We start from the raw sequence: 10,695 nt of genomic DNA on the forward strand, positions 1-10,695 counted from the left end.
TTACTGAACAAGGCTAGACAAACACTCACAAATATATTGGGTCTTAATTTTTGTTTTGCATAATTGCAAATATCTGAGAAATATTTTAAGTGTGGTGTTAAACTCTATGAGGAGACCTACGGTATATGACTATGTTAGTGGTCATCCTTAACTTTTCTATTGGTAATATTTTCAGTTTTATTGAGGACTGGCTGTGAGAAACTTGTCCGAATAAAATGTATTAAAATACCTTTAGATTAGATGGAATAGCTGTGTGTAATGATATATATCTAATGTCAGTGTTACATGCAACTCTTTTATCAGTCATTTTTCTACTTAGTCGGGGGCTCGGAACTTTGCTTTGAGCAAACTTGCAACTCTTCTATCAGTACTCTTTTCATTTTTAGTTGAGGGTTCCAAGAATCTTCTAAAGCTTCCATTGCCTATTTAATTAATATATTTTGAATAATTTTTCAGAGCTCTATGTAATGCTATTCGTCATCTTCGATTTTTTATTTCATCATGGATGAGTGGGTTCATTGTAATCTCTGCGGGCAACATGTTGCTAAGGGAGTATCATTTTACTTGACGACGTGCAGCCATATTTTTTGCAATCGCTGCAAAGAAAAAGGAACGGATCCGTGTGCTATTTGTCAACGTAAATGCAACGTTGCAGCTTTAAATGACAAACTGGATATGAACATTCAGACATTTTTTATGTCGCCGGAAAAAGCTTTAAAGAAACAAATAGAAGTTTTAAATTTTCAAGGAAAGCACAGAACTATGCTAATTGGACATTTAAAAAGGAAAATTGAACTTCAAAGTGACATGTTAAAGAAAGCGGAAAAGTATTGTCAAAATCAGAATGAAGAGATAAAAAAGTTGCAATATGAAAAAACAATTTTAAAGAAATACACTCATGCATTAAAAGCTCACGTTTCTGGTCATTCGTCTCACAGGCCTTCAACTCCACGACAGCTTTATTGCAGCCCTGGGTTGGCATCCCCACGTGTTAGTCGTTCACGAGCTCAGTCGCCATTGGTTACGAGATATCAACCACAAAGTTACTTAGCCACTGAAGCGAAATATCTACAGTCACCCATAGCAACGGGGAAAGATCGTCCGTTCGTAGAAATTCAAAACACACCTTCTGAAGCTCACAGATTATCGATACGTCCTAGACCAGCTGACGGAAAGTTTGGAACGCCATCACCCCGCTTGTACATAAACTCAGGTTCAGCATACCCATCCCGAGCTAATTCACCACTAGTGGTCAGCACAGATTCAATGTACAAACCCTCTCCAAAAGTGAATCTCCAAGCGCTTTCGGCCCAATGGACTGGTACAAATGCTAAATCAGCATATTTTGGCAAACTGGGGCCCACTCCTCCCTGCACCCCCAAAAGAGTTTCCCAGCCCCCATCTGCCTGCAGTACACCAATGATTAAATTTGGAGCAGGCAGTGCGCCAAAGCTAAGATGATACTGAGAGTAGGAACCTTTAAAATAAAAGTTAATAAAGGGGAAAGTTGATGAGAAGGCACAATTGATCATAGGATGAAAGTTTTTTACAGGGAAAAGCTAATAAGAAAGCTTAAGACAGGATTTTAATATTTGTTCCAGTGGAGAAGGAAGTACCGGTAGATAAGAAGGCTTGATCATACTCAGTTTTTATACAGATACCTTTCAGCAGTTTGAATACAACTAAAGCTGCCAGTATTATAGGATAGGCTTTACATATTTATTAATCATTATTTTGTGAGCATAGAGGAGAAAACTTTTATTTGAGCTGATTGTAAATTTATTCTGGGATGGTCAGTTTTTGGCGTTACCGGTAATTGAAACTTTTTTTTGAAATTTCAAGTCTGAGTAGATCAAAATAACTACACAGAGCTCAGGAAATTTTAAACTATGAATCCGACCACTTGTTGGAAATCCTAACCCACCCGGAAAGCCCCCTCCCATAATCATCCTAAGCCGGTGTGACTCCAGACCAATTACCTGCTTGGCTATCCGTACATATGATTGGTAGGCTGTACCTCTTTGCCTAACTGAATTTGTTGACTTTTCTTTATAATGTGCATCTGTGAAAGTCTTTCAATTTTTTTGTTGTTGCGTTGTTCACTTTTTTATTTGTTATGCGACAAAGTTTTATTTAAAATGTTTATTTCATTTTTTTTTAGACTTTTAGATGAATTTATAAAATAACAAAATGAGCGGTGGTCTTGCTCCGAGTAAAAGTACTGTCTATGCGAGTAACTTACCATATCAACTCACGAATAATGATCTTCACCAAATATTCGGAAAAATGGGAAAAGTTGTGAAAGTTACGATTGTTCGTGATAAAACAACACGACAGAGTAAAGGACTTGCTTTTGTTCTTTATTTAAAACAAGAAGACGCTTTCAAAGCAACTAAAATAATTGACGGCAAGCAGTTATTTGGTAGAATGATAAAATGCAGTTTAGCAAAAGATAATGGACGAGCAAAAGAATTCATACGCCGGAAAGAATACCGAGACAAAAGTAGATGTTATGAGTGCGGTGAAGCGTTTCATTTAAGCTACAAATGTCCTAAAAACATGCTCGGAGATCGACAACCCCCTCCCCAGAAAAAGAAACGCCCAAAACAAAAATTTGAACCGCCAACTACAAGAAAAAAACAAAAATTAGAAAAAAGTTTTGACAATGATGATCAAAGTAGCGATGATGAAATATATCTTGAAAGCTCAACTTTTGAAAGTTTGAGTCACGTTATTGCGGAAGAAAGCGCGCAATTTAGTGGATACCGCCATCAAAGTTCAGTAACGAAGCCCAAAAAGATGAAATTTCAAAAAGATTCGTACTTCAGTGATGAGGAAGAGTTGACAACATAGCAATATGCAACAGTCGAAGCAATAGGGCCAACTGTGTCATTGCAGAGTTCTCAGGGTCAAATCCAGTGCCTCATTCACCAATATTGCGATGATTTGGTTGGTAGTGTTAAACCAGGAAGATCCTTTCAAAATGTGGCTACTCCCTATATGGGGCAGTGCAACCTTTAATACAAAAGGGAAGCATACAAATAGCTGGATGAAACCACGTACCAGATTTATTTCGCGAGCCGCACACCATACAAAATTGGCACTTCTCCATAGGCCACATAATTTTCCTTTATGGGCCTATTTGGCTTGTGGGCTCGGTTTGCACACCACTGCTCTGCATTGATGAATATGAAATACAAACCAGCAGCAGTATGCATACAACGCCCTCAAGGATCTAGAGCAGGGGTGCACAACACGAGGCACGCGTGCCAAATTTGGCACGCCTTACGCTCAAACGTGGCACGCGAACCTTTTTGTAAAAAAAAATATTTATGATATACATTAAAATATCACGTTTATATCAAAATCAGCCTTTTTTTTTTCAGGACATTAAATTGTTTTAATAAAAAGATATTCGTTATTATGTATTGTTATTGCAATTTGTTTGTTTTACGGGAGTTAATTTACAATACCAACGATTGTGCGTGGCACGCGCCAAGATTAATTTGAAAAATTTGGCACATGTCCTCATTTGTGTTGTGCACCCCTGGTTTAGAACGCCTGCCCAGATATGGACTGAGAAATTGCACAAGCCAATAATGAAATTTAGTCTTGCCACCAATTCTATAATTTCATTGCTAGGGATCAAAATGCTAATTCTAGATCGCGAGGAGTTTTTGAATAAAGTAATGTACTTAAAATCTCCTCAATTAGATATTGGAACTTTGTGTGCTGTTATTTAACAAAGCTACTGTTCCCCTGTGGCAAATTGTCTAATTATCTCTCTATTAGTGAACGATAGATTTTCTACTGGTTGAAAAAAAATAAACTTGGCATGGTCAGACTGATTTTGAGTGCATCATTAAAAAGTCTTAATTGGGTGCCCTGATTTTGAGACTGCTCATCAATGTATAATGGAGAATAAGCCATATTTTGAGCAAAATCCTCTGATTTGGTCACGCTCAAAGAGAACAAATCGTCTTGATTCCGAGTAAATGTTACGATTTTGAGACGTGTCTAAAGGCTTATTTCGAATGTCCTGATTTAGGAGAGCCACGTCTCCAAATTTTTTCCCCAAATCAGGACATTTACCCAAAATATGGTTTACTCTCCATGAGTGCTTAGACAGGTCTCAAAATCATAACGACCATATTGAACACCCCCGTTCCTCTATACCAGGGGTTCCCAAGCCTACAACTTTCAGGTGTCCAGTGCAACCCCATGTCAATATATATATTTTTCATGGAACTTCAGAGCTTCTTCCATCGGACTTTTGAGTTTGGTCATGTGGTGGTATTATTAAGTAAAATCACTAAGACCAAACAGTGATGTCACAATATTCACCTACATTTTCTATGCTATAGCATAAGCATATAGCGATGCATATGGGTCTGTTTTACAGTAAGCCATGGTACAAACTGCTTAATTTAACATGTTTTGTCAAATCTTAGATGTTTTGTACATCCATCTTCTACCATACCTCAGCGACCCTATCTAATTATCACTCCAACCCAATTTGGGGTCATGGTCCCTGGTTTGGGAACCCCTGCTCTAACAGTACTTGTATTGTTTCATTCAATCTTGTGACATTTATAAGCATTGAATAGAAGGTTTATCAGACAAGCTATCAACCTATTACTTGCATGGCTCGAGTTTTGGGAGCATTTTTAAACATTGTGTGTTGTCGTGACTGGAAGGCGGGTATTCCAGATAATAAATTGCTTTACACTGTATGCTGGGGATAGGAAGAAGAGGTTTTCCACATGGAATAGACTAATCCCACCCCATCCCCAGAGAATGGCGGGATGAAATATGCCGCCAACATCCAACTTATAGTCATTATGCTCCACTCCAAACTATCCGGAGAGGGCAATTGTAATTCAAACATATACCAAGGAGCTCAAATTAGAAAACAAATAACTGGCTAACTAATCCCATACCCAACATGGGGCCGTGGTTCGGCATATTATTAAGTTGTCTTATTATGGGCTTTCCTTACCCCCGGGATAAATATGTAAATCCTATGTTAGTTAAGAATTAGCGCTCTAACTTTTGACTTCAATATCAATACAAAATACCACACTGCGAAACATGCTCTAGGACAGTGCTCTACAACCGGGGACAAGAAGCAGGGTATACAACTGATAAAAGGTATACGCATCCTATTTAAATTACAGAATAATCATTTGCAAATGTGGCACACATGATAAATAAAATGTCATTTACCCAAAAAAACGACTTGATCACATCGTTACATCACAATTTATCTAGGTAATGCAGGCACATGTCTGTCTGTTGTTCATTTTGGTTGCCATGCGCTTTATTGAACATTATTCCCGTTACGGACATCAGTCAAATTTAGATATTGTGCTTAAAATTTAACGTTTATTTAGGCCTTAAACTAACATTGGTATTTGTAAGATATACAAAGTTCTTGAAACTTGTAAAAGGTGTACCAGTACCACGATGAAAAAGGTTGAAAAACACTGCTCTAGGACCAAGGTTCCCAATTCCGTTTTTTCTAAAAAAAATACAACAACAAAAAACACTCGGGACAAGATGTATTTTATTTGAAAACTGCACAATAAAAACATACAGATCAGCATTAAGGAGTGTATCACTTTGAACCCAGAACTACAATGTGAAAGCTTGTAGACATGTAGCAGACCGATAAGAAGTGAATTGATATCTCACAACTCACTCAAAATGCACAATGTTGGAACTGCTTGGTGAGACTGAATTCCGAAAAGCAGTAGGTAAAACCACCAAAATAAAAAGTTTTCATCTTCGAGAATCCACTTGCGCAACGGAGTAGAGCAAGAAAAGGAAGTCACACATAACCCCAAATGATAGTAAGGCATTGAGTGTGACTTAAATTGTATATGGGTAGTCTACTAACAAGGTTAGATATTTATAACTTTCAAGCAGCAAAAAATGATAACTTTGGTTTCCAGCTGGCTATAGATATCTGAACCATCTAATGAAAAGGATAAAATGCCTAAATTAGGTTATCATTGTGCGAAAAAACTCAATTTATAAGCAAAATTCAACTTTTTGAATGAATGTCATTCAAAAAATCTGTATTCCGTGCCCAAGTAGACTAAGTAGACCAAAATGTTGAAGGCCAAGAGGCAAATTAAAAACCAAGTCATTGCTTTCTCCAGACAACATATCGCCAATATTGAGTGTTCCCAATTTCAGTGTTCACCTCCATGAATCTCTTCTTCCCATCTGTGGCATTGAAATTGCTATGTCCATGAAATCCCCAATCTGGAATTTTTGGTCCTTAAACAACAATATGAAAAATTGAAACTTTGAGAAGATAGGATAGAATATATATCTTGTGTAGAGGAAAGTTGAAAACCTTAATTATATTGGAAACCGTAGCCTCTGACATGCTCACTTTCCAGACAAAAATAATTGAAGGGAAATATATATGAATGTATGTATATGGAATTGCTACACAGAAAATGACAAAGCAAGTCTTAATATACAGGGTGTCCATAAAGTACTTTTAATTTTTGTCATGAAGTCAGTTCTTAATATAGCTTAACAAGCTTTGTTGTTTTTAAATCAGTAATTTTTGATTCATTTAATTCATCTCCAAGGGCCAATTCTTTGCAATTTAAAAAAAGACTTATGGACACCTTAAATATATATAACATTATATAAAGAAACAATTTTCAAATCCTCTTAATGGGGGTTGAATTCCGCCAGTGTGGAATGTTATATGACGGACATTCCCATAGTGCGGATAAAATTACCTGTAAAGTAACGTTGTCATCTGGCCCCTTCAATCCTGCCATTGTTCGACCAATGTCTTTGTACCTATAAAAATATAGTGGAGAAATATTGAGCGTTCCATTGTTTAATTAATGATTTTTCACCATACTGAGAATAACCAATGTTACATGATACAGAATATTAAAATGGAATCAAAAATGGCATTTCAGTGTGATGGAGTTGCGTTAAATTAACTAAAAAAAAACCTCAATGACGACGGTGGGTATTTTTTTAAACTGTTTTTAATAATATTACTCTGAACACACACTCACTCACTCAGAAGTAAAGAAGACTCATCTCTAAGCAAAGTTACGGGCACTCACTCAGAAGTAAAGATAACTCTGAGTACTCGGTAGTAAAGGAGAGAAAGGTTATGAAAGACCATTCAAGAGTGCATGAGACAATATCTGAGCAAGGTATGGGCGCCACTGAAATATCAGAAGCTATTTGATAGCTTTACGGTGAATACTTTTCAACTAACCTATGGCGTCCATTTCTTTCCATATAAACTGTAGAAAACTCAAACTTTGTTCCTTTCCTTCGAGCGTCAGGATTCACTTCCTTCACCAGACTTGTTAATTCTTTCAATGTTGCATCCATCCTGTGTAAAAAGGGATGAGACTAGTTAATTTTATATATTTAATTTCGCTGACCAAAGTTACGAGCACTCACACAGGAGTATGGGAGTCTCATGTCTGAGCGAAGTTCCGAGCCCTCACTCAGATTATTCCTGGATAAAACTACAGGCCAGTCTGGATTTCATGGCCTTTTTGAACGAGAAATAGAGCGTGCAATCAGAAATTCCCGGATACTGGTACTGTTAAGTACATTTAGATCAAAACTTAAAGCACAATTATTGGAATTATATTAGCTTTCGTGCAGGACATTCTAATCTCCAGGCATTATTTTTCAGATACAAAGGGCTCTTTGATGATTGGTGGGAAAAAGTTGAGAAAAGACTGGCAGATGAAAATATCTCCGTTTGACTATGTCATCATGAATGCAACCAACTTCCATTGCTCAGGAAACAAGTCTCGGGCAACCCACTATTCCATTGTCTCTAGTTCCTGCATATTTTTATGGTTTATTAGCTTTGTACAGTTACTTCATTGGATCCTTGCTAATGAAAAGATCATCTTATACAAATTAAATTTATCATGCTGAGACGTGGTGACAATAAATTCCACACAATAGCGCCTATGAAGTTGACCTGCATTTTATGCCAGACTCTATTGTTCTCATTACTTTTGTCGCATACAATTTAGAATTACCAACTCGAGTGTAAACAACGAATTTCTACATATGTCCTATATTATTTACCTTTTTAGAACCTAACCCTTTTGTGTCGTGGTCCCACCCAACGTTGGTTTTTGGCTAGTTCATGTCTCGAATAAATTTTTACTTGTTTCGTACAATCTACCGTAAAACACACAAAAATGCGATTTCGATTTATACCCTCCATCATCAGAACCTTGGACATGAACGTGCCATAAACTGCCTATTGTACATATCATCGTGGTGCCGTACCTCTTCGTCCTGTGTATTGCACAAGAGTTTTATTTGTAATTTTCATGTTCGTTGTCCTACTATAACGCAGCAGTCCTAAACTGCAGTTATACTTGTTAGCGTGCATGTCGCACATCTGTGTCTTAGGCCGGTAAGGTCTTGAAAATGTATCCAGTCTCTTTTATACCGTTTAACTATTATGCAGATACCGGTACTGTTACATTTTTGAGGCAAATAAACATACATCGGTGTAAAATTATTGAATGAAAAATAAGTTGGGTCAGAGCAAAATTGGACGACCCGAACATTATTTCTATACATTGTCATCAATTTTGGGAGTGTTTTTGCGTAAAATTATTGGATGAGCAATACGCTGAATCAGAGCCGTAACTGACCAGGAGTCAGTCGGCGAGGAGTCTGGCGTTTTTTTCGCCCATAACTATTCTCACAGGATTCCTATCATTCAACACGATGCGCCATACCGCCAAGCAATTGTGGTGATGAATTGTGTGAATGTATTATGTGCAATAACACAAAAGTAAAACAGACTCGGGCCCATGAGTAATATTGACAAACTCACAAGAATGGCGTTATCTTAGACGTATGTGCGATGCAAAACAGGTACCAGTGAAATCATGTATACGAAACACGGTTATCATGCATCGTTGATTGTGAAGGGTTCAGTGTAGTTTCTTACTTCTAGTGGGCGTAGCATAACACAGTAATGTGCGACTGTGCAAAATCGAGCAAGCTATTTCTCTCATTTTCTCGTCGCAATAATCCCGATATGAGAGTCGAGTTCTTTATCGTCGGTGCAGATGCAATTTCAGTTATACGTTGGCAAGCTCTTTGGCTAATTGCGATTTTGAGATGGCGTAGTCAGGTGGGGGTTAGGAATGACATGTGCAAAAATTGTTATACTAAGCCCATTAGGAGTACTCGAGATACGAGACCAGACACTTTACACACGCCTATTTTATACACTCTCTCTCACAACAAAGTGACAGTGAACAATTCAGCAATTGGAGTTTGATAATTCAGTAATTTAAGGACAGATATCATCTGACAATAAAATCAAAAACTTAGATGGAAAAAACGCATTATTATATTTCTGATTAAGCTTCAACTGAACACTAAACATGGAGAATTTGTTCGGAATATGATTAAATCATCCCAATTTAGTTTGCTTTATGTATTTCAGAAAACTAATGTCATTGATTAGAAGTCCACGATTTAAAAATCAACAAGATTGTACAAACACAACACTTACCATGTGTAAATCTGTAATTCATTATTTGGCACATTCCCTCGCGCATAATCACTCAGAGGATGGTGTCTTCCATTGCAAGTAAAAACCCTCAGCAAGAGTGGACAGGTTTTCTCTCTATCAATAGCTGGCTTTGGCGCCGGCTTTTCTTCCGCTGGCGCGTCCTGTGCTACACTCCTGAGTCGGTCTTCCAGTGAACCAGCTTGAGGCATAGCTATGTTTTATGTATTACTAAATTATTATCAAAATAACAGACGAAAGCAGAGATAAAACCTAGCAACTCTATCGTCACGTAACACACAGAAGAGCACGCGCACTAGAGGTACCGCGAATGAGCAAATCCGTTGGCTGTCAATCAAAATCGTATTTCCGCGTTTTAGGACGGCCCAGGCCAAGCAACCAACTTGCCTAATGTTAAACAGCTCCATGGACGCCATCTTGTGCCATATTTGAAAAACGCGATACAATGGAGTCTTATGGGGAATTTTCTTCGTGTTGTTGTACCGAATCAAATAACTCAGCTGTTAGTGGAGCAAGACTGAAACCGAAGGGTGGATTTTTACCGCCAAGCTATGAACTATGTAATAAAATATGAAGTACAACATGTCGGCAGTCCGTGTGGTCCTAAAGTTTAGTTTAGTTAGGATTCCTTCAGTTGTACATCGTCATCGTGATGATTATCGCTATCTCGTCGTCGTCATCATTACTGTGTTGTTTTCTCGTATTCGACGTGTCGCATTTTTCTCTTTCACGTGTTATCGTGTTACGTATTTATTTTATTATCGTCCCCTAAGCTCAGCAAGATGTTTAAGATTGCATTTCTGGTGGTAGCAGTTTAGGATTTCATTTCTTGTTATGGCAGTTTAAGATTACATCGCCTTTATAACGTTGAAGTTTGAATTCATTCAATAGTCTTCTTTTATACTGTATTTCGAATCGTTCGATATAACATTATGATATTTGCATGTCTACAGCTCGTATGGTATTGCATTTATAGTTACTGTTTTACCTTGGTTGTATATCTGTCGTTTTGGGACTATGCTGTTATATGGAGTTGTTTTGTGTAAGTATTAGTTTTATATTCTGTATCATTTGTCTTTGATTTATTTGGTGCTAATTATTTCATTTGTATTTTAGTC

General features: G+C 37.4%; 3 protein-coding genes across 3 annotated transcripts; 2 read left to right on the forward strand and 1 right to left on the reverse strand.

Annotated features, from left to right (window-relative positions):
• Nucleotides 1-1,917, forward strand: LOC120337405 (E3 ubiquitin-protein ligase RNF212B-like). The gene has a single exon (XM_039405169.2). It carries the CDS (start codon nucleotides 502-504, stop codon nucleotides 1,459-1,461), a length of 960 nt encoding a protein of 319 aa, XP_039261103.2. The 5' UTR covers nucleotides 1-501; the 3' UTR covers nucleotides 1,462-1,917.
• Nucleotides 1,918-1,926: 9 nt separating this feature from the next.
• Nucleotides 1,927-3,424, forward strand: LOC120337413 (zinc finger CCHC-type and RNA-binding motif-containing protein 1-like). The gene has a single exon (XM_039405176.2). The coding sequence runs from the start codon at nucleotides 2,191-2,193 to the stop codon at nucleotides 2,851-2,853; it is 663 nt and encodes a 220-aa protein (XP_039261110.2). The 5' UTR covers nucleotides 1,927-2,190; the 3' UTR covers nucleotides 2,854-3,424.
• Nucleotides 3,425-5,548: 2,124 nt separating this feature from the next.
• Nucleotides 5,549-9,918, reverse strand: LOC120337417 (histone deacetylase complex subunit SAP18-like). Its single transcript, XM_039405182.2, has 4 exons — nucleotides 9,560-9,918; nucleotides 7,265-7,384; nucleotides 6,765-6,828; nucleotides 5,549-6,285 (listed from the first exon to the last, which is right to left on the reverse strand). The coding sequence occupies exons 1-4, from the start codon at nucleotides 9,766-9,768 to the stop codon at nucleotides 6,205-6,207; spliced, it is 474 nt and encodes a 157-aa protein (XP_039261116.1). The 5' UTR covers nucleotides 9,769-9,918; the 3' UTR covers nucleotides 5,549-6,204.
• Between the last annotated feature and the right edge of the window lie 777 nt (nucleotides 9,919-10,695).

The sequence above is a fragment of the Styela clava genome, chromosome 10 (genome assembly GCF_964204865.1).
Source record: "Styela clava chromosome 10, kaStyClav1.hap1.2, whole genome shotgun sequence".
NCBI lineage: Eukaryota > Metazoa > Chordata > Ascidiacea > Stolidobranchia > Styelidae > Styela > Styela clava.

What these genes read in the sequence shown, in the direction of transcription:
- LOC120337417 (XM_039405182.2), bottom strand. Translation starts at nt 9,768, where the DNA reads ATGCCTCAAGCTGGTTCACTGGAAGACCGACTCAGGAGTGTAGCACAG. An exon ending in GAAAGAAATGGACGCCATAG is followed by an intron (nt 6,829 to 7,264) that starts GTTAGTTGAAAA and finishes ATATTTTTATAG; the next exon opens with GTACAAAGACATTGGTCGAA. An exon ending in ATGACAACGTTACTTTACAG is followed by an intron (nt 6,286 to 6,764) that starts GTAATTTTATCC and finishes TTGTTGTTTAAG; the next exon opens with GACCAAAAATTCCAGATTGG.
- LOC120337405 (XM_039405169.2), top strand. Translation starts at nt 502, where the DNA reads ATGGATGAGTGGGTTCATTGTAATCTCTGCGGGCAACATGTTGCTAAG.
- LOC120337413 (XM_039405176.2), top strand. Translation starts at nt 2,191, where the DNA reads ATGAGCGGTGGTCTTGCTCCGAGTAAAAGTACTGTCTATGCGAGTAAC.